Source organism: Phalacrocorax carbo, chromosome Z, assembly GCF_963921805.1.
Source record: "Phalacrocorax carbo chromosome Z, bPhaCar2.1, whole genome shotgun sequence".
NCBI classification, from domain to species: domain Eukaryota; kingdom Metazoa; phylum Chordata; class Aves; order Suliformes; family Phalacrocoracidae; genus Phalacrocorax; species Phalacrocorax carbo.
In genome coordinates, this window is record NC_087548.1 from 68,750,919 (window position 1) to 68,776,577 (window position 25,659).

General features: G+C 46.3%; 1 protein-coding gene across 1 annotated transcript; it reads right to left on the minus strand.

The window, feature by feature from the left end:
• Positions 1–653: 653 nt before the first annotated feature.
• On the minus strand, positions 654–3,008 carry LOC135310497 (cyclin-dependent kinase 4 inhibitor B-like). Its single transcript, XM_064438238.1, has 2 exons — positions 2,861–3,008; positions 654–1,295 (listed from the first exon to the last, which is right to left on the minus strand). The coding sequence occupies exons 1-2, from the start codon at positions 2,996–2,998 to the stop codon at positions 1,032–1,034; spliced, it is 402 nt and encodes a 133-aa protein (XP_064294308.1). The 5' UTR covers positions 2,999–3,008; the 3' UTR covers positions 654–1,031.
• Between the last annotated feature and the right edge of the window lie 22,651 nt (positions 3,009–25,659).

Consider the following 25,659-nt stretch of genomic DNA (forward strand, 5'->3'; position numbering starts at 1 on the left):
GGGGCAGTTAGTGAAGTAGGGATCTGCTATATGATAATTAAATCTACCCCCCGCCCCGTTCCTCCTCCAGCAGCGCAGCCATTACAACCCCTCGATGTTACAACGGTTTGTTCTTTGCTTTAGCAAACGTTCCACCTTCGAGCAGCTTGGGAAACCCTAGGGCAGAGCTTAGACGTACATTTAAAAATTTTTCGTTCCACACTGCTTTCGTTTTGCAACCGTCACGATTTCTTTAAAATACTGATAAACTTACAGTAACTCAGGAAAGGTCACCTACCAGTCGGTTAAGCACCTATTACTTCAAGTGAGGGCGGTACCGGGCTTGCAGAGACACAAATCGCTCTTTATTTTCTCCTTCCAGGTCCCATGTTTACAACCTTCATGAGAAGAGCCACGGATGCGCCACGGGCCCATGCACAGACATGCACAGCATCCTACGTGGTTTTAAGAAGGTATTTACAAAAGCCGCAATCGCACCAGGAAGCCTCAATTCCCCGCTGTGCCGGCAGGTTTTGCTAGGGAGAGGCAGAGATCTTCTTCAGCGCCCCTTAAGTCCGATTTAGCTCGAGTCTGAATTCAGATGGGGAGCAGTTGTCTGGGGCCCGGGAGAGGCCGCAGCCTCTCCCGTCCCCTCTGGACACGGGGCTGGGAAGTGGTGGTTGTGGGCAGCCCCAAGGAGGAGAGTAACAGAAAACCCAGACGCGGTCCCGTCAAAACAGGAGGGGTTTATTGTGCGTTCTCCGTGTGGGGGTTTTCCTTCATATTGATCTCTTTTCATGGTGTTTGGCCTCTCGCATGAAAAGAGGGGGGCGTTGAGGGGAGTGGGGTTTCAAGTGCAAGATAAGATACAGACACGTGCAAAGTAAAGCGTACAGAACAATACGTAACCCCGCTGTTCCTTCGTGCCTCCGACGTGGGGGGGAGACGCAATCCGGGCGTTATTTACAACGCCTGAACGCCGCTCGACTTCGCGTCTTCCGAGGCAGGGGCGGGTAATAAATTAGAGGAGGGGGAGGATGGCAAGTGTGAGGCTAGGCGTGGGGCGGCGGGTGGCGCAGGAAGCGCCCCACGGGGCCGTGGGGACCCCCCGCCGCCACGTCGAGAGGGAGGCGGCCGCGGCCGTCGGGCAGGTCGAGGCGCGCCCCGGCGCGGTGCAGCGCCGCCAGCGTCTCCAGGAAGCCGGCGCGGGCGGCGTCGTGCGCCGGGAGGCAGCCGGTGCGCGGGTCGGGGCGGTTGGGGTCGGCTCCGCGCTGCAGCAGCAGCTCGGCCACCCGCGGGCTGCCCAGCATCATCACCTGCGGGGAGAGACAGCGTCAGCGCCGCGCACGATCACGCCGCTCAAGAGCTCTTCTTCGGCGCTGCAGAAGCCGGGACCGCCCGCGGGAAGGCGCGGAAAATCCGTGGGTGAGGCCGGCGTAGAGATCAACCCCCGAGGCGCCGCGGAGGGTGGAGAGCGCGGAGCCGGCGGGAACATTTCGCAGCCGGGGAAACCCTCCTCTTCTGCGCCACGGGACACAGGTGGGGCAGAGCGGGAGCACCATCGGGGCCGGGGCGTGCGGGACCCCATAGGGGCTGCTCCGCCACTGGAGTCCGCGGGGTGGCGGAGTGGCGGGCGGCAGACGCGGGGGACTGGGGGAAGGGGCTCGTCCTTCTCCCGGCTCACCCCGGCGGGACCGAAGGCAAGACCCCAACCGCTTTGTAAAGGCGGAGCGGCTTCAGGGGGCTGCTGCCCTCCCGCTCTCACCTGGGACGCATTTCCAGGAGGTCCTTGGCAAGGGGACACTCGTGTGCAGGGAATCTCACACCCCCCCCCCCCACCCCCCCCCCCCCCCAAGCAGCGCGGCTCCTCCGCTCTCCCCGCCCTCCGTAGAGACTGAAAACGTACTTTTAGCCCGACTCTCCCTGCCCAGTGCAGCACCAAAATGCCCGGGAGCACCCCTTCTCTCAGGCTCGCCTTTTTCTGATCTGCATTTCCTCCACCGCGCCCGGTAGTGTATTCAGCGCACAGGCAAAATCCCGGCTGCGCAAGGTTGCAGGGGAAAAAAAAAAAACCGAAAAAACAAACATGTCGGAGGACGGGAACAGATTGGTGTTTCGGGTAAAATGCTGCACCGACATTTTGTAGGAGAGAGTTTCGCAAGCACTGGCAGTAAAACTTACATATATGTTTCTCAGATTATCCCCGTTTCGTTTTATTTTGAAATTTTAAGAAGAATCTTGCTGGACCTACCTACCTTGGAAATTAACCTAGCTTTATAAATCTAGTATTTACAACTCCTGCGGGCACCTCATCTATCTACACGTTCACGCGACTGCAAAATGTGGGCAGGGATTGCTAGCTGTGTACCTGCAGGGTCTGCTGGGCAAGGCTATCGAGTAGCATGGCATGGGTATCGGCACCCGGCGAGCCTGTAAAGGTCAGCGATTATGTCGTGAGAATCAGCGAATATACTTTTTTTTCACGGGAGAGGAGAAATACTAATCGATGTACAAAGGAGAAGACGAGGTATGATGGAAGGGTAATTCTTTCTGAAAAGGTGACTCGTTACTTTTTATTGCGTGTTTATTGCGAGATGAGCATTGAAGTTCTCGGGTTTGAGTCATCCCATCCCAGTTGGTTAAAATAAAGTCAAGGGTTGCTAAGACTAAAACCTCTCTGTTGCGGCCGTCACAGACTTTCGCCTTTCCAGAAAGGCGAGAGGAACCACCGCGCCGCTCCGCTCTCACAGCCTTCGAGCGCGGCCGTCGGGGAGCGGCCGGCGCCGGGGGACTGTCCCGGGGACCGCCGCTCCTCGGGCACGGAGGGGCCGCTGCCTCTGCCCCGCGGCCCACCCGTCCCCCTCCTCCCCATCCCTCCTACCTGGATGGGCGTCCGGCCGTAGGAATTGACGGCGTTGGGGTCCGCCGCGCCATCCAGCATCTCCTTCAGGCGCTGCAGGTCGCCGCGGGCGGCGGCGTTGGCCAGCTCGTCCGCCGTCGTGCCGCTCGCCCGCGCCATGCCTCGGCCTGCACCGGCGTCGCTCCGGCCGGTGGTCGGGCGCCGCGGTGAGCTGCAGTCGCCGCTCGGCTGCCCCACTCTTCCCTGGGCTGGCGGAGATCCCGGCCCGCGGGGGACACCCTGTCCATGGGAGCGCCCGATCCCGCCGCTCCGCGCCCCCGGCACCCCTCGGCGGCGCGGCACGTCCCGGTCCCGCTCCCGGTCCCGCTCCCGGTCCCTGTCCTGCTCCCGGCCGGAGGCGCCTGCGCGGTGCTACCGCCGGGCCGCCTCCACCTGCGACGACGCGGCGGGGGCTCCCGCCGCTTGTTTTCTCCGCACAGCTGGTGCCGCTCCGCCCCGGTCCGCCCCGGTCCGCCCGCGGGCCCCGCCTCGCCTCCGCGCCTATGTCGCCGTCACCGCGGCGGGGGGCAGCAGACGCGGCCGGCCCCCGGCCTTGCCCCAGCGGGGCGGAGCGCCCTGCTCGGCACTCTGCCGGCCGGGAGAGCCGGGCCCCAGGACGGGCCCCCGGCGGCGGGCGGTCTGACTTTTTTTTTTTTTTTTTTTTTTTTCCCCGGTCCTCCCTTAAGGGCAGCAGCGTCTCAGCCCCGAGAAGAGACCGCCCCGAGAGGAGAAGAGGCCCGGGGGAAGGGTAGGAGCAAAGGGAGCAAAAGGCTGTATTTAAGGAGAGCGCAATTTAAGGACGAGAGCGGTCCCAAGACCCCAGCTGGGTTCCTCTCCCCTCCCGGCGGGCACCCTCGCCCCGGCGCTGCCCCCCGCCCTACCCGGACACCCACTAGCACCCGAGGCGCAGGAGGCGGCGGTGGCCGTCCTTCCTCCCCTTTTTCCTGGGGACAACTGCGAGCTCTTCCGAGCTTTTTTAGTTGGCACAGACACTTCGTAGCAGGCAATGGGCGCAGCGAGCCGGCACGGAGGTACGAGCCGCGGCTGCGACGCCTCCACCCTCCGCCTGACCCGGCTGGGTTTTTTCGTTTCTTTTTTGTAACAAAAAGAGTGCAACCGGTCGAGACTTTGAACCCTTCCTCCAAACAAAGGCCGGGAGGACGGGCGAGCCCTCCGTCTGCAGGGCGCGCTGCTTGCGCGGCCCCGCCCGCGGGGCTGGGGTGGGGCGTGGGGCTGGGGGCGGGGCTGGGCGGTGGCAGCACCACGGACAGCTCCCCCCCTCCCCCCGCCGCCGCCGCCGCCGCCCCACTGAGCGGCCCCCCCCGCCGCCCTCCCCCCGCCGCCGCCGCCGCCCCGAGCACCCGCGGCCCCCGCCGCCGCCGCCTTTCCCCATCCCCTGCCCCGGGGGGGGCACAAGCGTCCCGGGGCCGGCTGGCACAGCAGCCGTCGCTGAAACCGCCCGGCCAGCGGGCGGTGCAGGGTGGCGGCGGGCGATCCTCCCCTTCGCCCCTAAGGCCGGCGTGCGGATCTCGCTGTAACTGTCGATAATGGGGAGTGCTCGCGTTACAACGGGCCTTAGAGGTTTCTCGGGTCTTACTGTGCATGGTGTTGTGCAAAGCCTCCGAGGAAATAAAAGCTCCCCACTTTTTCACTCAGGTATGTTTCGCAACATTGCTTCTCGAGGTTTATAAGCGCCCTTGGTTCTTTCACTGTCAAGTGTCATGAAAGTGGCTTTTTTCCTCACCTTAGCACATGGATGTGACCGTTGACAGATACATGGGATCTCTGAGCTATTCTCTTGGGAAGCTTGCAGTCATAGTCCTACCTCATACCGCCATTCTCTGCTTTTTAATCCATTGCCAATCATGCTGTCCATGCGTTTACCTGCATCTTAGCACGTATCGTCAACACAATCAAATTACTTTCTTGGCCTCACACTTCAGAAAGGCACAGCTATACCAACAAGAAAGCTCTTTGTTTTCAGTACCAAATGGTGCGGGCAATTTCCACCAGCAGCAAACAAAAGAATGCTAACTGGCATGGCCAATGAAGACTGTGTAATGGTTAAGGTGTGGTTTTATTTGCAATGCTTGGCATGTTCCTGTAATTGAATCAGCCTAGTGCAAAATCCTGCTCCTTCACTCACACTGGTACTATTTCTATGCTCAGATACATAGAAATGGGTTGAATTCCTCTCATGATAAGGAGCTTCTTGATATAAATAGTTGCTTCTGGTTAAATAATTGAGAATTTATACACAATCTGGTGATTTCCTAGCGTTCTGTTTTGGGTTTTTTGTTATTGTTGTTGATGTTGCTGTTTTTTTTTTCTTCTTTCTTTATTAATGAATTTGCTATTCAAGCACCATGTGCTATAAAAATGAGACAATAAAGATACTTCATACCTCTTTAGTAAATAAAAAGGAAACAAGAGGAAGAGTTAAATCTGTATACCTTGGTATGTAGACCACTATACAGCAGAAATATCCAAGTAGTGAAAGGTATAGCTAAGTATTAAAAAGGCTCAAAGCTAATTTCGACAGCAGCTGGAGTAAATAGCAATACTGCAGAATCAGTTCAGCAGAGATAGCATACTAATCCTGATTCTCAGCTACAGGACATCAATGCACTAGTCATAGAAAAAGAGCCTGACAGGGCTTTGGTGCCAATGATATATCCCCAAGGTAAACAAAACCAGCCTGTGTCTACTGGAACTGCGTGGAGGTTTTAAGCAGGCCATGCTATTTTAACAAATGAAAAGCATTAAAATAATATCTAAAGAAAGACAGGCTTTCTACTTATTTGTTTAACTCACTTGTTACTCCAAGGCTATGTGGTAAATAAGATAATCAAACCCCAAAATCACACTGCTTTCAGAAGGGGTGGGCGTTCCTTACAAACCTCAAGAAGTAGCACTGTCAAGCCTACAGGAATGACAAAGTAAGGAGTCCTTCCTGACTTCTCCTGCAGTTCAGAAAAACCCACACTGTGCTATTAGGGAAAAGAAGGCTGCCTCAAAAAGGCTGCCTTTACAAATTCATAAATGCTTATTCTCCCAACCAAGAACTGAAAACCCACCAATGAGAGAAAATAAAGTATTTAAGTTGAAAACTGCTTGCTTTGGAGCTGGAATCTTAGGCAGTGTTTCCCTTTTGCTCTGAATATGCAGCTGCTGGCTGAAGGACAATTTCACTGTCCAGGTGATGGTAACTTTAAAGAAGCCGTTACACAGTTAGAAGTGACTTCTTCCAGTTTAAAAGTTAATCACAAAAGGATGAGTTGTGCAATCATGACCTTAAAACACTCATTTAGGGATGCATCACGCCTTTCATAACTGTATTATAAATGTGTGCTGCAGGCCTATTAAATATGCACATAGACAATGACAAAACACCAAATAAATACAAATTGCTTGGCAAGGAGATAGACTTTACAAGCATAGCAATAATACCAATTTCTATAGTCAAAAGGAGAAAAGAGAAATGTCAGGAGATTCAGGAAGATAACTGTTAGTATGCATAATGTGTAATGAGCTCAATATTACTCAAATGCAGCTCACCACAAAGGAAAACGTCACTCACAGCAGATTTTCTTAGTTTTCACTGATTTGACTCCAGAGAAATGGAAGTTCTTCCAAAACAATGTTTGACAGCTAGAAAAAAACAACTCAGTGCCACAATGAAATGTAATTTAGCTCAGGTTAAAGAGCTTTGGATTGTGAAAAACCTGTCAATAAATCCTTTTTTTCTACAGAATAATCTTTACATATCATGTTCTGATAAAGTAGGTGCAGATGTTAGTAAAATTCCCCATCGGCGGTTATTTTACTGCTTTCACTGGGGAGAATAGATGTCATCGACTCCTGTAGGAAATCACCAGGGGTGTCAGTCAAGAAGAATGGAGTATCATAGGATAACAGGAATATTTGGGGATACAGTGGTAAGGATTTGAAAATAAAACAAAATCATATAAACAAGCAAAAGAGGCAGAAAGGTTTTAAAATCATCAAGTTGGGTGGTAACATAACTGCAAGAGCAGCAGGCTTCCAGTCGCCAAAAACATCAGCTGTTCCCCAGCCAGTTCTCCTACCGCCTGCACCTCACAGTAGTCACGTGCCAGCTCTGCCAGTCTGCTTACCTGTAAGTGAAAGGTGGTCATTTGGTGCTCCCCTCAAACACTAATTGCTTATATCAGGGAGAATCAGCCTTAGCAGGGGAGAATCTGCCTTTGTGAAAAAGTCTGTTTCTTCCTTGATTTCTTCTGCTTGGCCAGGCAAGAAATTAGGCTAGATATCACTGGGCAGGAAAAAGTTATTGGCAGGTTTGTTACATATGTGTTTTCTTCCAGCTAACACCCTTTAGGGAATTATGTGGCGTAGGAAGTTCTGTTCTTCCCTTAGCTGTCTCTCTTTCTTTTGGAAGGAGGAAGATAGACAGCACTGGTGACCTCATACTCCTTGTCTGGATCAAAATAAATATGCAAAAAAATCAGAACAGGAAAATATGCTGGTTTTGGATTTCTTTCAAGTGGAAGTATAAACACTAACTAAAATTTAGTGGTCCCTCTTTTTAATAGTACTGATACTATTTTGGAAGTGGATTTTCTCTTCTACCCGGTTGTTCTTCATGTCTTCTTTCAAACAATGTGGGCACGAGCACTACAAAACACTGCATAGACACAGTTCTGGCAATTTTATGGCTATTTGCCTAGCTGTGTTTGCAGTGAGCTCTCTATGTGCACTGTTACTCTTACTACTCTTACTGAAGGTATAAGCATTGCAGATTCAGTGAGAGAGACCTTGAAACTTGCTTCCATGTTTGGTTACCACGTTAGATATGCCATTTGCTTCCTTGGGGCTCTTTGACAAAATATTCTCCCAGAATAGCTGAATCAGTGGTAGAGGAAGCACTCAAACTAGAAAGCAAAAGAATGACAGAGAGCTGTAAGCTACCAAAACGCAAGCAGATGATAGCAGACCATCTGCTCAGTAAGCTATCCCTGATTTTGTTACTTGGGGCATCGTTTTGTTCCACCAGAAAGAGTAATCTGATCCATATATGGCCCAGTGGTTTGCTCCCGTGGTTTGTACTATTGAAATGCTGATAAACCACAGCATCAGAAAAAGTCCTCTCTAGATCTAGGTACTTGATTTTTTTTTTTTAAATTTTGTTTCAGATGCTGTCATATCCATAGGTTTAGCTGACTTCAAAGATATGAACGCAGAATCTAGGACACATTCTCTAGTTCACAAAGTCTAGCACAGACCCAGCTTGCTTTTGTGGCACCTGTGTAGCAAAATGACTTGGAATCTAAGTAGTAATTCTCATGTCCCCATCATTTAACTGTCCAGTGCTGAGCAAATCACTCTGTCTTTTTGGCTCACTTACACATGTAAGGATAGTTCTCATAGGCCTGTGGGAGAGCAGGAGAAAGGCTAGTGAACTTGAGACATTTTCAATACATAAAGACAGGTGGTAAAAGCTACTGTGCACCCTGTTCATGGGCTTTGTGATTCTGCAGTTGCAGGCAACTGTCATCTTTGGACTGTCTGAAGAAGGCGATGAGTAAGGTAATATGCTGTCCGAGAGCTAAGAAGTGCTTAACGTGTCAGGCAGATGTCAGGCATTTTCTACAATCAATGACTATGCTACTGAATTACCTAAAATGCACAAAGAGCAGGTCTTTAATTAAACATTTAATCCAGTCCTCTGGTGTGTGTTCATGGATTTATATTGTTGATGACAACTCTTTTGCTTAAGCTGTAATGCATTGTGCTGGTTTTGGCTGAGAAGGGATTAATTCTCCTCAGTGTGGGGGGGAGGTCGGCTACCTTTCCAGCTTCCCGCACTCTGCCGCGGGGCGGGAGGGGCTGGGAGGGGCGGGGCCACGGTAGGGGTGGCTGACCCTGACTGGCCGATGGCACGTTCATTCCATGCCACGTGACACCGTGACCAGGATATTGGGGGGGGCAGTTGCAGTTCGGGCGCGGCGTTGGGTCGGTGGGCATCGGGCGGCTGCGTCGCGGGCAGTTTGTTTCTTTCGTCCGTCCGTCCATCCATCCATCCATCCATCCATCCATCCATCCATCCATCCATCCATCCATCCGTCCGTCCGTCCGTCCGTCCATCCGTCCATCCATCTGTCCGTAGTCCCCCCCAGGGTTTTGCACCTCTCGTTGTTCTCCTTTACATTGCATTTCTGTTGTTTCTTTTAATTTTAATTATTAAACTGTTCTTATCCCAACCCACGAGCGTTACCCTCCTGATTCTCTCCCCCATCTACCGGTGGGGCAGTGAGCGAGCGACTCCGTGGGGCTGAGCTGCCGCTAAACCACGACAGTCTTTTTGGCGCCCAACGTGGGGCTCAAGGGTAGGAGATAACAACAGCTGCTGGTCACAGCACCATGTTGTCCTTTTTCCAGTTGGTGTTAAAGATCGGTGTTGGTTTGTTTAGTCTGCTGTGTTCTGCTGCGATTAGTAATGTTTTGCCTACGAGATTTGTTACACAAACACTCGTTTTCAGCTTTATCTGTATTTGGGGTTTTTGCTGAAACCATTGCTGTACAATTATACCTGCTCCTCTGAGAGACTTTATATGGAGGAAATACAGAATAGTATCTGCAATTTTTTTTCTGTGATGTCTCTGCCTCTATTACAACAACCTTTTTGTATCTTGAATATCCTTGGGTGGTTAAGGTGCACTTATTGTTAGTTTTTGGGGATGTTGTTTTGGTTTTGACTAAGCAATTTAAGAATATCACCCAGAAATCTGCCCCAAGGCCTGATAGTTACGAGTGGCAGGGCATGTGGGATAGCATGGGCAAATACCTAGGGCAGTGGGCACCTCTGGTGTTTTGGAGTTTCACCCCTGAACAAGTGCAGAATCCTGAAAAGCTAGTAGAATATTTGGAGAAAGTATGTTGTTATGCTGGGAACTCCAGAGAGACACAGATAACTGCAACATGCTGGGGTCTGGCCCATGCGTACCGAGCCCTGCTCAACAGTATTCAGTGCTCCCGAGGGGAAGAGAAGGTCTCTGGATTGAAATGCAAAGTGACTGGCACTGTGGTCACTCCAGCCCTGATGGCAGGCATTGCAGCCACTCAAACCCCCACGACAAGTACTGGAGCTGGCTCAGAGAATCAACCTGTACCAGTATCAGTTGCCCCCATACACAAGATGAAATACTGCTAGCGGATGTCAACTTGTTTAAAACGGGATGTTGAAAAAGCAGGGCCGTCACAAGAAGAGGAGGAAGAAGTCACAAATGAAATAGAGACCACCCGATCCCTGTCCTTGAGTGAGTTGCAAGATATGCGAAAAGATTTCAGACATTGTCTAGGTGAGCACATTGCCACCTGGCTGCTCCGATGCTGGGCTAACAGGGCCAGTAGCCTGGAATTAGAGGGAAAAGAAGCCAAACCTTCTGAAAGCTGGTTTTGCCATAAAACAAAGTAAGGTGATGGGACCCACACAAGAGAATCAGTTCTTAGGAATCAAATGGCAAGATGGACATCAGCAGATCCCAATGGATGTGATCAACAAAATAGCAGCCATGTCTCCACCAACTAGCCAAAAGGAAACACAAGAGTTTTTAGGTGTTGTGGGTTTTTGGAGAATGCATATTCCAAATTAGTGTCTGATCGTAAGCCCTCTCTATCAAGTGACCCCGAAGAAGAATGATTTCAAATGGGGCCCTGAGCAATGACAAGCCTTTGGACAGATTAAACAGGAGATAGTTCATGCAGTAGCCCTTGGGCCAGCCCTGGCAGGACAAGATGTAAAGAGTGTGCTCTACATCGCAGCCAGGGAGAATGGCCCTACCTGGAGCCTCTGGCAGAAAGCGCCAGGGGAGACCCAGGGTCGACCCCTAGGGTTTTGGAGTCGTGGATACAGAGGGTCCGAAGCCCGCTATACTCCAACTGAAGAAGAGATATTGGCAGCATATGAAGGGTTCGACCTGCTTCAGAAGTGGTTGGTACTGAGGCACAGCTGCTCCTGGCACCCCGACTGCCAGTGCTGGGCTGGATGTTCAAAGGAAACATCCCCTCCACACACCATGCAACTGATGCTACGTGGAGTAAATGGGATGCACTGATCACCCAGCGGGCTCGAGTAGGAAACCCCAGTCGCCCGGGAATCTTGGAAGTGATCATGGGCTGGCCAGAAGGCAAAGGTTTTGGATTATCAGCAGAGGAGGAGGTGACATGCACTGAAGAAGCCCCACTGTATAACAAACTGCCAGAAGATGAAAAGCAGTATGCCCTGTTCACTGATGGCGTGCGGTGGGCGGCTGCATCGCGTGCAGTTTGTTTCGGTGGTTCGTTCCTCTCCCCCCTCCCTTCCTCCCCCCCCCCCCCCGGGGCTTTGCGCCTCTCGTTGTTCTCCTTTACATTGCATTTCTGTTGTTGTTTCTTTTAATTTTCATTATTAAACTGTTCTTATCCCAACCCACGAGCATTTCCCTTCTCATTCTCTCCCCCATCTACCGGTGGGGGAGTGAGCGAGCGGCTGTGTGGGGCTGAGCTGCCGGCTAAACCACGACATGCATCTATCAAAATGAATTGGAGAATCAGTCACATTCTGCAGTGGTTGAGTTTAGCTGTTAAAAGTTACTGACTTTCCCACTACAGTTTAGCTGCATATAAAGACATGCTGGAAATCTGTAAGTTCAGTCTCATCTTGCAGTAAATTATCCTTATCAATTGCTGTGCCTTTATAGCTACGTATTTATATGTCCGCAGGAAACAAAGGAGAAAGATTTCCTAGTTACAGTCAACCCATATTCTCAAGGATGTGAATTATTCCAAATAGGGTTGGGGTCTTGGAGGCAGTGCAATTTAGTGCACTCTTTCAACATACAGAAATCTTGAAATATGAAATTTTCATTTACCTGAGCTCATGGATTTCAAGGACTAATTACTTTTTTTTTCGGTTTTTATTCATACCTCTTGTCAGCTGATTGCAAAGTAAGCTTTGCTAGTTGAGAGTTTAGTGAATGTTTCTGATTTTTTTCACTTGGCAGCTGTGCCTGTCTTACCTTTTAAGTAAGGAACACAGGGAGGAGGTCAGACATCTTTTAAAAGCTGACCTGCAAAGAATTTGGATTAAATCAGTTTTGTCTTGCTTTTGGAAGCCCATGAACTTTTAAGAAAAAGAAAAGCATTAGGAGTTTTCTCTCCCTCTCCTCTAGTCCACTCTCCTTTGTAGATAGATGATCTTGAAAATTAGTTATTAAGAATACCAAACCTGATCTTCCCAAGCTGGCTGCCAGACCCCTGAGGATATGAAGAGTCTATATACTACGGTAAAGCCCAAGGTATGAGTTGCCATACAACACATTAAATTATCAGACTATAAAACCCAGACATTTTGGTGATCTTTAGCTTGTCTATTAATTATATCCATTCCTGGGGTCATATTTTCAAACCTATTGCACAAAGCTAAGATCTTTCTTTTACCTAATCTAGTAAGTCTGGATATTGGGACTGTCAAAAAAGCAGGAAATAGGATAACATTGCTCCCCAGACTGGCCACACCAAAGTACTCAGAAGTTCATCAGAATGGTGAGCAATGGTTTGACTCTAACCACAGCATTCTTTCTCTAGAGCATTCATGAAATTTTAGAAGTAAATGTTTAGCTGAAAACTAGAATAATATTTTCAATTCCTCAAGCAGTTTCGTTCCAAATGTTGAACTTTCAGTTCCTTGCTTCTTGGAGTGTCATAATTTCCCCCCATTCTCCAGGCTTCCTATAGCCTTCTGAAATAAAGGGGATGTGCACTCTGAAAAGTAATTGGGAAGTAACTTACTTTCCAACTTCACCTGATGTCCTTTAAACATCAGAAATAAGTTTGCCCATTGGCTTTGTCTTCTGCTATTTGTCTTTCAAAGCCTATTTGTAATGGCTAGAAGGCAGAACCATGAAGATGCAGATGGAGATGATGTCTGAGGCTTTGTTCAGACCTCACTGTTAGGCATGCAGAAACATAGGTTTCTGTGCTGCAGAAGGGATGGTACAGGAGAGAAAAAAGCAGAGGGTGAAGCTTTTGCTTCTGACTAGCTTGCATTCCACTTTTGATTATGAACTGTTTGTCTCATTCTTTCTTAATAAGTTTGATAAAATGTTTGTATTATAGCTGCAGGGAGTGCTGCCAAAACAAAGATTGAGGCGGCTTGAGAGGCCAAGTCGAAGGCCGAGGGATGAGTTTTGTGTCTAAGTCTGACCAAGGCCAAAACTGTGGGGGAGGGCAACATAGTAGACCCGATGGAAGGCATTCAGTATCTCTGTATCACTGTCAGGGAGATGGTGTTTGGCTTTTGGACTCCTTTATTGTTTTGCAGTTTTTATATACAATACCCGATAAGACCTATTATTCAGTTATCTTGTTTGCAAAGTGTTTACACAAGTAAAATAACCTTCAGTAAAATGTTGAGCTTATATTATGCATGCACTATCTGTCCTTACAACATGTGCTTTGTAGAGGTCTGTCTTACTGCTGAAATATTTATCCTGGGTGAATCAGGTACTGTTAAGTCCTCCTACATTTGTAAGACATAGTTTATTCTCTCTCTGTGCGCCACTTTGGGTTTATTGGTGTTTCTGGTTCATGCCTTGTGACCCAAACTATACCCTTTCTACAGGTTTGGAAATAGTAAAATGCCCTGCTTTATTGGTAATACTCTTTTCTGTTTACATAATTTCAGGGGATACTTGTGTTATAATTAGGACTGTAGATGCATCTGATAGTGAAAGTTATCATCTCCTCCAGTAAAATAAGACTAATCAGGCAATCAAATCTGGTGTTATACGTGTACAAATATTTTAACCCTCACTGACAGAGTTTTCTATACAAGAATCTCTAAATCCAAGATTCAATTATAAAAACACTTCTATTGTTCTAAGCTGTCGTAATTATGGATAGGCAAGGAGACACTGTGTGGTCAGCAAAGGCATACCTTGATACTCTGTTGGTTTCTAAAAGCCCATGACCTTGGACTTAAGATATAGTAGGTTTATTTTTAGCATGAGAACACAGATGCTTTCTGTTAATAGAATAGTGGAAGAGATTTGCCTTGTAATTTATCAAAGGTCAGTGAAATGTGAGTAGATGGAAAAATGTGTGGTTTAGTATCAAATATTCAAAGACAAGCACAGCAAAATCAGAGTGTCTTGACAAAAAATGTTTTAAAATAACTTCAAATTTATAATTTGGCAATACTGGGATTCTTGTGATTTAAATAATGTATGTATGAGCTCACAAAATGAAATGGGGTATTTTATAATACATGTATAGCTTAGGTAATTTTAAGCAATAAATAAAGAGAGGATGTTGTATGGTTTAGAATGAAGCTGTTCCTACCTGAGGAGATCTCTGCTATCTGTTAACATTTCTGTCATTAAAACTTCACTTTGGCAGATTTTTCTTTTTTTTAAATGTATATTTTATTTCAGTGGTAAAGCACATTAAACTCATGTCGCATTGCATTTGAAACTTCTTATGCAGTGTTTCCTACAAAAGGGTTGATAAGACTATCAGAGAACAATCCTGTTAAGAAACGTGTCTTAGGATGTCTCTCTTTATCAGCAAGTATAGTCTTCTCATGGTGGAAGAGGCACTGTGACTCTGGGGATCCTATCTGTGGGGTGATAGCAGACTCCTCGCTGACTGCAACCTTAAGATACTCTCTTAAAAATAGAGTGAACTGACTGGCCTTGTTTCCCATGCTGCTACAGTTTTCCAATTAGCTCAGTTAGATACAGCCATTACTCTACAGCACCTCTGCCTTTTGTAAAATTAATCTCACTAAAGCTGTTTTCCCTGGCTATAAGTCACAGTGGGTGCTCAAAGCAGGGAGAAGATGATATGTTTGGCACTCTGCACGGGTGTGCATGTTTTTTTCTGTGAACAAAAGCAGCTCAGAGTGATTTGTGGTGCTGAACAACAGGTTAGTGGCATCCCTTTCAGGGACAGGGATAACTTCTGATTCCCTCATTGCTTTCTTGCAGAGGCTGAGTAGTCAGCAGAAGCAGTTATCGTGCATGGAGGGAGGCTGCAGCTAATCTGCTTGTTTTTGGTGTACCTGCTGATGCAGCAGTGCAAGCTGCAAGTGTGTACAACAATGAGTTATCACACACCTTTCTGGTTTTTTTTTTGGGACAGCATATGGTGGCTGCTATCAAGCACATTTGGGCATGTGTTTGTTTTGAAGTTACGTATCCATGAAAGAGGCGATTGCCGAGGAAACACAGGTGTTTCACTTTCTGTTGCCTCTGTAATGGCACTATGCCCACACATACACGGGTTACCTTTCCTATAGTCTCAGATACCTCTAACTACTGTGCAGTCCTCTATAAAGCTGCATTTATTTACCTCCAGGTTTTATTTAGCAGTGGAATGTGTTTGGAAATACTGGCTTCTACTGGAAAAAAAAGTCTTTATTTACAGTAAGGGAAAGCTGAGTTGATTTTTTTTTTCTTTCAGTTAGTGATTGTTGCTGTGTTCAATACACCTTCAAGACTCTGTGTAATCTTGCAATGATCCTTAACGTACTAATGCAGCACATGTGCTTGATCATACCCCCGACGCTGGCTGCCTCCTTTAAAGTCTAACAGTTTACAGCTCAGAAGCCCTTCTGCTGTTATTCCCACAGCAAAATTTTGTTATTTGAGGGGCAGGTCCCTGTCTGACACCTCAGTGAAGAGTGACAGGGTTTCTGCAGCTGGCAGCACAGCCTCCTTTGCAGAGACAGACCATTAATATCACAGCCTGAGCCTGCTTGTCACATCTTTCATCAGGTATGCAGCAGCCCTCCTGGTTGGGCTCCAAAGCAGAGACTGTACCAAACAGAGAGGCAGAAAGCCCTGGGCGCAGGGGTGTGCCAGCTGCCGCAGCTGGTGGAGTGCTGGCCTCCCAAGAGCAGGTTAATGTTGGTTGGTGGCATTTTCAGGTGTCTACAGTGCGTACCAGCCATGTGATTTCCTCCACATGTGCTGGATGTAGCTTCTCCATTTGTTCAGCTGAATGGGGAGGGCTTCTGGCTAGCAAAGTTTTATGTGGTTTTTGAAAGCAAATTTTAAAAGATCAAGAAATGGTTGTTTAATGGTCAGCACTTAGAAACTGGACAATCTTGGAAAACTCAGATAATTGCTTCTTACTGTCTTAACTTTATCCTTTTGCATTTTCAGGTTGTATACATATCTGTATGACAAATGTTGGGTCATGGTCTGTGGCAATCCTAGGTTTATATGTTGTTAATTAAATCTGTGGTGATGCTTAGAGGTGACAGCAAAGCAGAGCACCTCTACTCTGACTGCTGTATGAATAAGGCCTTTAACAATAAATATAATATGGGTCTTTGCTTATTTGTTTTTCCTTTCCCCCAGAAAAGATCTTTAACAGCTTGTATTCAAGGGTCGGGAGTAAGAACCAGGACCTCTGAACACAGAGGGAAGAGTCCTGTGATGAAGCAGTTAACGGGACTACTGCAAGACAGCAGCACACAGCGGTGGAGAAACGGGACATGTGTGTGAATGTGCCATTCATCAGTGGGTAGTGCCTGCAAGCAATGAGATACCACTTTTATTATGAGTAGCGGATGGAGGTCATACCTGTGACAGATGTAGCCCCTGACCACGCGGGCTGCAAAAACAGGCCAGGCAGGGGCAGCACACACAAAGTTGTGAGGCACACTCCAGCCCCAGCAGACCCGACTCCTGCATTTGGGGCTAATGGTACCTTGTCTGTGGGAGGCGGCAGGCTGGTCTGGGGCAGTATTAGGCTTTTCCGTACTCTCCACACAGTTGCTATATTTGAATATTAATTTTCTGTAAGTGTGACTTTAACTATTCCCACAGTTTCCATGCGCTACCACAGGTTTCAAAGCCAACGGCACTTTTTCAGGAGCATTCTGCTTGATGACGACCTCTATCTACTCTTTGCACTCATCGTTTTTATTGGGGATGGCAAACACGATACCCCACCTCCCACCTGCCGCCCTGCCTTGCCCCTGCGCAGCCCCCAGCCCCACTCCCTGCCGGGGTAGCGGACCTGCCTTTCCTTTTTTTTTTTTTTTTTTTAATTGCAGTAACGCGTAGGAAAGCTGCCCAATGCAATGTCGGAGGCGGGTGCCCGCCTCAGTGTGAATTTTAGGAGAGGTGTTTGTGCCACCTAGAGGAAGTGCGGCAGTTTCGGGGCTGAGGGAGGGCGGGGAGCGGTGGGGGGGTTGCACCCCGCTTCGTGCTCCCACCGCCCGCCTCCGGCGGGTATGGAGCAACCTGAAACGTCGGCCTGAAGTTCGATGCCTATGGGGGATCTGCAAAAAACCTCAAACACCCAGCAATGACTGAATTCCCTTAGAAAATACCAGTGAATGGAGTTCTGTGGCTCTGTGTTTGCAAAGCTTTTGCATATCCCTGGAAAGGAGGCTGAGGACTCAGCGCTCTTTTCTGTTCCAGTAAAAGAGATAATGCCTTTGTTTGCATATTTTAACAGTCCTGACATTTGTTACTGCTGTCTAGTTCCAAAGATGCAGAAAGCAACAGCTCTGACCTGGCAAAAACCAGAATTAATCCTTCCCTCTTGCTAGAACCTTCAGCTTTAATTTGTGTCTCCTTGTTTTTTGAACCTTGCATGATCTGATGCTTCTGGCATGTACCAGCTAAGATCAGCTGACAGAAAGTTCAGGAGATCTCCCATTCAGGATGAGGCCACACAGGGAGGAGCAGATGGAAATGAGAGTGGTTGCTGTGAGGAATGGGAAACATAAGACAGTGGAAGAGAGGAAAAAATAGAACAAAAAGGGAAGAATGGGAATTACAAATGCAAAAGAGCAAATACTAGAAAAAGGGCAGTGAAAGCAAAGAAATTCACCGGGCAAATGTGATTGCCTTTTATTCCTGCAGCTTCATTCATCCTTTGCTAAACAGCTTCCCCAAGAGAAGGCAGCTGTGATGGATGTTGTTCATGTAGTTCCTTGTAGTATATTTGATTTTATTAAAACACAAAGCAACTCCTGAACCAGGGTCATAGGCATCCAGATGGTCTCTTCCATGAATTGCGGTTTACATAACAGGACTTTGCTCACAAGGAACTGACCTCTGAACAGGACTCATTTCAGTAAGGACATTTAACTTGTTCTTTCAAATTTCTGTTTGCAATGCTTATTTCTACTATGCCTGTCCCTTTGTGAAGTTGGGAATGCAGGGACACCTGCATTAATTAATTAATTAATTAATGGTTGGTTGTGAGTGTGTTAGCAGCTTGGGAGCAAGAAGCAGAACCTCATAACTTCATTCCCTGCTCCCTAGATCTTGCAATGTAGCGGAAAATCTGTGTCTGAGATTGGATCCTTTCCTTTCCATTCACTGTAGTTCCAGTAGTGAGATTTTTGGGGGATGACTAAACTCTATTTTGCATAAATATAGAGCCTCAAGTGTGGCTGAACACCCCCACGCCATAAATACTTGTTCAAGTAGGACCTAAGCTAGCAAGGAGATGATTCTGCATGGAGTCATGTGCGCAAAGTTTCTTGTGGGTAAGACATCCTCAACTATTTGCAGGCATGAATCTGCAAGCACTGCTGGAACCACAAAGCAGGGTTTCAGTGCAGCAGTCATTTCCTGACAAGGTCAGTTCCCTGGTTTCAGATGATGTGTTTTAGTGAACTGACCTAGTTAAAGGAAACAGGACCATCGCTGGGCCATAGGTTCAAGCTGAAGGAGCAGAGGGGAAGGTAGATCTTGTTAATTGGAGATCTACTGAGCACTTGCTTCTTGGAGACATGTACAAGCTGAAACCGAGCAAAATACTCCGTGACTGCTGCTGCAAAATGTAGACAGTGATGCAGGGTGTCCTGTTTTGGCTGGGATAGTAAATTATCTTTGCAGTAACTAGTATGAAGCTGCATTTTGGATTTATGCTGAAAACAGCGTTCATAATGTGGAGATGTTTTGGTTGTTGCTAAGTAGTGCTCACACTAGTCAAGGACTTTTTTAGCTTCCCGTGCTCTGCTGGGTGCACAAGAAGCTGGGAGGGGACACACCTTGGACAGCTGACCGTGACTGACCAAAGGGATCTTCCAAACCATATGACATTATGCTCAGTATATAAAGCTGGGGTGGGGCGGGGCGGGGGGGGGGGGGGAAGGGAGGGAGGGGGCACATTTGGAGTTATGGCATTTGTCTTCCCAAGTAACAGTTACGCGTGATGGAGCCCTGCTTTCCTGGAGTTGGCTGAACAGCTGCCTGCCCATGGGAAGCAGTGAATGAATTCCTTATTTTGCTTTGCTTGTGCATGTGGCCTTTGCTTTACCTGTTCAACTGTCTTTATCTCAACCCATAAGTTTCCTCACTTTTACTGTTCTGAGTCTCTCCCCCATCCCACCAGGGGAGAGGAAACGAGCGGCTGCGTGGTGCTTGGTTGCTGACTGGGGCTCAACCACAACAAAGGCCACCTTGTCACGTTTGCTAACTTTCCCCTGATTTTATTGAACTAAAAGGTGTTGAAGCCTGATTTGAAGATTTCTAAATAGAAGCTATAGTGACTGAAAATGGCTTTAAAGAACTGAAAATTTTCCCCAAAGCTCATTGTCACATTGCTTACAAAATAATTTGGAATAACAGTTAATAAACAGTACGCTCTGTCCATGTTTTGAAACCTTTCATGATTTCTCTGATAAATGACTAATATTAGGGGATGACTAAACAAAGTCAGAGTATATCTGACCTGGCTTTTTTCAGTGACCTCATTTGGTGACATCAATCTCTCACACAAGGGCCTCACTCAAAAGGAAACTCTATAACGTCTATTAACTCTTTGACACCATGGATCTCCAAGTGTTCACTGCAAATTACAAACCAACGAACAATGAATGGGAAGTACTTTGCCCTCTAGGCACTTTCTCTCTGGCAGAAGCTGAGGAAGGTGCAAACACAGTGGGGCGAGGTCAGATGACAACTTGTGGCTTGTCTCCTACTCCATTACACTAACTGGTGTAAATGTGATGAAGCCACCCTCTGTGGAAGAGGGACAGGCAGCCTCACCCCCTCATTTACTCTGCGCTATTTATTGAGGTCGCTGCCCGCTGCGTTTGGCCAGATCTGTGGCTGATATGTACCACCCTGTGCAGCAGCAAAAGGTTCTATACCTGGGATGTTGCACAACAGCGAGGAGCAATGCTGGGCAGATGTGCTAGCAAAAGCAGGTGCCTCATGGCAGCATCAGGCATTTCAGGCCATCTCTGCACAGTGTCAGAAGACATACACAGAGTGACGTACTCGCAGTACTTTTGAGCTACCTCGCCTGGTTATTGAAGTCAGGGTGAAAGTGCTGTCAGCTGCTAAGTACTCAGCATTATGCTGCAGCAAATTAATTATTTCCTGAACCCACATGAGCTAAAATAATCTAAAACAAGTCTCAGAGCATGTACTCACTGCAGTGGTGCCTCCCTGTTGTTTATTCCCTGTGTGCAGCACAGGGTCTGCTGTTTTTCTGGTGTGATGGAACTCATTAGCCTTTTGTGTTGTGTGTAGAGGAGAGGTAATGTTCAGCTTCCCACTGCAGGGAGGAAGAAAAATACAGCCTCCCCAGTATGACATGGTGATAGATTCACTTCTTAGAATTGAATAAAGCATAAATTCACTTCTTAGAGAATGAGGGGTAAAGTACTGTGTAAAGAAGTCATAAGCAGATGAGGAGGTGGCTGTAACCTTGTATTCCTTCCCAGTACCTTTGGGTCAGATGCCTTTGTTGAGGAAGTCATTGCTGTGTCAGATTTAATATAAAAAATGAGATGTTGTGGGGAGTCCCCTTCTCTTTTTAACATACAGGAGGCTTCCCACACAGGGGAATGTGGTTCTTCTACTAACCCATCAGCAGGCAGAGTTTTCAACTGAGTCACTTTGATGCTAGATCTTCCTGAAGAGGAGACAGTTTTGCTACTGGTCAGTTAATTTCATTAGTTCCAAGCAGACTCCTGGGGAGGTCATGTAGTTTTGCAGTCCTGAGGAGTTGCTCAGTAGGAGCTCAGTTTGGAGTTTGTTTTTATTGTGATTTGCAGTAACAAGAGAAACAAAGCTCAGCAGAGAGGTATGCTGACATTACATTTGTTCTGAAGTCTAAGGAAAGGTTTCTGTTTGTACAATGGTGTTACATTCAACAATGGTGAAACATTCAACAAAATGAGCCAACACTGGTTCCAGCAAGCCAATCTTGCTTCTGCAAGCAAGGCGAGTGGGACATTGTATGACTGTGAAAAATGAAACACCGTGCAGGAAATATTTTTTGCAAGATCAGTGTCATGATCAGTTATAGGTCTGTGCCCATCTCAAAACTCTATTTTTTTAGTTGAATATGTATTAAAGAAAAATGTTTCCGAGGAGGAGTCACAGATCCCTTTTAGAATACACAATGACTGATCTTTTTTAAAAAAAAACCTCACAGGGAAATGCCATAAAGAAACCAATGTTACAAAGCAGTTGTATCCATATAGATATTGTCACCTCACTTTCTATTCTGAGAAAGAACCTATTGCATACTGAAAGAAGATTAAATATGAAAACATGCTGTGGACAAAAATGTTTACTTACCCCTGGTTGCCCCTCTCTAGAAACATGGCGTGGTTTAAAAATGATTAAGCATAAAAAAAACCCAACAAAAACCAAAAACATGTTGTGCATCAAATACCAGACTCAGTACTGTACACAGTGAATCTGTAAACTGTGACCAAAGGTGAAACATTTTTAAAATGCCTCTGATAATGAAAAGATTTATTGTAAAATATGTCTTAAATGGCTTGAACAAAATCCTCATTGTGTGTGCACAAAATGGCTTTATTCAGCAGTCATTCTTGGATTTAGCCCTTGGTGGGTTTCAGCTGAAGGAGGAGCAAAGGATTTGACAGCAGGGGAGCTGGAATCATAACAAACACCTTTCTAATTTAGGGCAATAACAGTGATGTGATTTGGTATGGGAGAGATGAAATTTATTATTTTTTTCTGAATCCTGGACCTACCACCCCGTCTGCTGATATTCTCATTAAAAATGTCTTTAGTGTGCAAGATATTGAGGTCAGATACTGTACACTACAAAACTGCATAGCAGGTTCCACCTCTAGATTTGAGAGCTCCCTTTTTGTCAAGTGGTCACACAACATGGGCTGTTGTCTTCTCTCTACCAATGGTTATATCCCACTGTATTTCCTCATTCTTTGATGACTTGTACATGCTTAGGGCTCCAGCAAAATCAGACCTTGCGAGTACTGGGAAGAATGTCCAAATTCACTGGCTGCTTTTGGAAACTTGCATGTACAAATTTTGCTCCTTATTCCCCAGCACAAGAGGCTTTCTTACTTTTGCTCATTCATGCTCTGTAAAACACCCCATAACAAATTTTGTCACAATGAGTGGCAAACAAGAAAGAAGATGCTTTTTGCATGCTTGCTTTGAAAACAATCACTTAAGAGAAAATATATGCTTCTAAGCAATGTATTAAAGCCTTTTTCCTTTTTTAAAGCTTTCTTCTCACACGGTCTTTTTCTGAAACTTATTGTTTTCTCTCTTATAACTTCTTATCCTTCTTCCTTTTGCTGTTATTGTTTCATTATGTGGGACATTTGGTGGTACAGCTGGAAGAAGAGGACCTTCAAAAACTAGAAACCAGATTATAGATCCAGTTAGCCCTAAAGGATGGGCTGGAATAACAAGTTTTGGCTATTCTTTCCAGAGAAACATCTTTACTAGCTGCTGTGAAAGTCCTCCAGTCCAGCTTAGACTGTTGTCCTCCACCCATTTCAGATACACCAATAACACAGTGAGGATTGTTAGAACATGCATAATTCAGTGGGCAGATGTCATCGCTTGGGCCAGAAACACTTTCTTCTTCCTTTTGATTGCTCCAGAGAGAGGAATGTTACTTTTTTTTGCAGCTTTGTCTGCCTTGCTGGCTCCTGTACCTATATCAGAGAGAGAGGAATTAGCACCTCTTCTTGTCTCTGTTGGCAGCTGGCTTTGCAATCACAGCTGAGTAAATACTGTGACAATCTTGTTCTCAATGATAAATTTTGATGCTTCTACATGCCAAGAAATATTACTCACGGTGGTGAGTAAAATGTGTCAAGGCTGTGCTTGTGGGCAAAGTAGAAGTGGCTGTGTCACTGCAGAACACTGCACAGATCCCCAGTTGCTGTAAACTGTGGTGGAGATTAACTCAGACCTAAGCTGATGGGCCCTAGCTATGGATCCAGTCTACTGTTTCCTCCCTAAAGATTTTATCCATCACCTGCTAATGCATAAAGTTAATGATGTTACAGTGCCTACATTCTCATTTCTATTTTATTAATTTTTAAAGTACTGTTGGCAGATCTCTATGTGTCTGAAAAGCAGCTTGAATGGAATAAGAAATCTTCAAATATTACGTAGAGCATAGGGGCTTAGGTCATTATTACTTGTCGGTCATTCTGCTTGATTTTGCCGTAAAAAGAGATAGCAATTAGATAATAATGAAACAAAGTCCACCAGTTGCTGGTTGAAGTCCAGCTCTTGCAGGCTAGTCATTAGTCTTCTGTAACCTGGTGAAAACTACTGTTCTGTGAATTTGGAAATGTTATCAGACTTCCTTAAGAAATAACACACATGCTGGTGGGAGGTGTAGGTCGTCTTGACACAGCCCATTGTGTTCCTGTTTCCGTATTTCCCACCAGCTGGGTGTCATTTCTAAATGACCACAGTAAGATGGCATGGTTATTTGACAGCCAAATTTACGTTTTGGTAATCCTTGCTTAGTTATTGTTTAGCCGTAGAGATATCTGAGGACCTCAATGCACAAATTTGCATTTCTGAAGCTCTTTAGGTACATTACCAGATCAATCTGTAGCTTAAAACACACTGGAGAGTCAGATGCGTCAGCCATGACTGATCCCTGCTGGAATAAACTAGGCATTTCTGTGCTTCATGGATGCAGTAGGAACTATCACAGCATTGTTACTAATGTAGGAATTTCACAGAAAAACAGCTGTATGATGTGATGGAGTCAGAGACCTTTTCATTAACCTGAACTTGAATACCTCTCTCATTTCTTCAAGGGGTTTGACCACAGCTTTCATTTCCAGATGAGTATTCTGACCACTGGGCAACAGCCAACTCTCCAGTTGCTCTCTCTCAGCCCCTAGTTCAGTGACACCACAGCCAACATCTCTGGTACTGAAAGGAAAGGTACCATCAGGAAAGGAGGCAGGGCTTATGTTCCTGTCCTGTCTTCACAAAGTGGAGCAGCTTCAATGGGAGATGTTGAAATGTCCCAGACTCTTTCACCTCTAACTCTGGCTCTGATTTGTGAAAAAATTTGTAGCATTTTTTACATGTTTTAAGGATCTTTATGTGCTTAGAGCTGTGGTTATGATTTGTAAGCTGAAACAATGAGAGGATTGACAAGAAGAGACTGGTGCCCTATAGGAGGGATATGAACAACATGAGGCTCAGCATGGGAGAGCTTGGGCTGAAATAGCTTCTCAGATATCCCTAGAGCCTAAAGAATTCTCTTCCAGAAAATAAAATTTAATGCATGATAGAAGAATACAAGGGAACATAAAATCAACGAAGTTAAATCGGAAATGGGGATTGAGGGGAATTCTGAAGAATAAGTGCTTAAAATTACAAGAACTTATAAGGGTTTCTGTCACAGCAGAAACAGAGGGACTGAAGAATTAGAGACTTTTTCAGTTTATTAAAAGCTAGAGAATCCATTAAAAAAGTACATTCTGTAGACTTCCTTGTTTCATTTTGCAACAGTTTTGCTGGATAATGTTGTAGACAGGTACTCCATGCTCACTGTCTTCAAGCAATAGAGATATTGTAATCAACAGTTCCTGTGAAATAAACAAACACTATTAGTTTAACTGTCTGTGTCAGGTAAGACAAAAAGGGATGGGATCGAGTTCTAGTTTGGCTATTCCTTGTTGTGTGGCATTGAACAAATTGCTCAGTTTGAATTTTTTCCATTAGTTGCATGTGCTTATTCTCATTTCAGAGGAGTTGTTGTGGAAGGATTAACAAGGAATTTATAATTATCTTTGCTCTCTCTTTTACTGTGATGAAAGACATGATTCTGGTCAGAGACAAAAGAGTCCTATCTCAAGATACTGTTTTTGTAAACTTCCATTGGCCATGAGGAAATCACAACCTTCCCCAGTTTTCTGGTCTATTGGAAAGTCTCCAAACAGCACTGGAGAGGTAATCAAAACATTAGCAGTTTCTGACCAGGTTCCTGAAGTTCATTGATTTATTAGTACTCTGGCTTTTTTCATACCATAGCTAGGTCACCATGCTGGGTCATCAGTCTTCAGGCAATTTCTTATTAAGTTCTTACTACAAATTAGAAAATAGTCTGTCAGTTTACAGGATTCCAGGTGTTACTGTCAGAAGATTTGGGGATGTTTATAGCAAACTTGTCTGCTGAGATCAGATGCTCATATCTGATGGGTGTTTAGGGATGGATACATAACCACCTTTTCTGTGAACAGCAGCATTCAGTGTCTGCACCTAGGTCGTTTTACTTGTAGTGTTCCTAGTTACACTAGCTTGGCTTGGCAGTGGTGGCATGCAAAGTGAGACATTTGAGGGCTGCTTAGTCCTTTTGTAGCATCCCCAGGCACCGGGGTGACCCCAATGCAGGGGTATCTTTTCCGGAATCTTCCCGTTAGGCCACCAAATAAAAGAGAAAGGGAGAAAGAGGAGAGCTTCTATCACAGAATCACAGAGTCACAGAATGTCAGGGGTTGGAAGGGA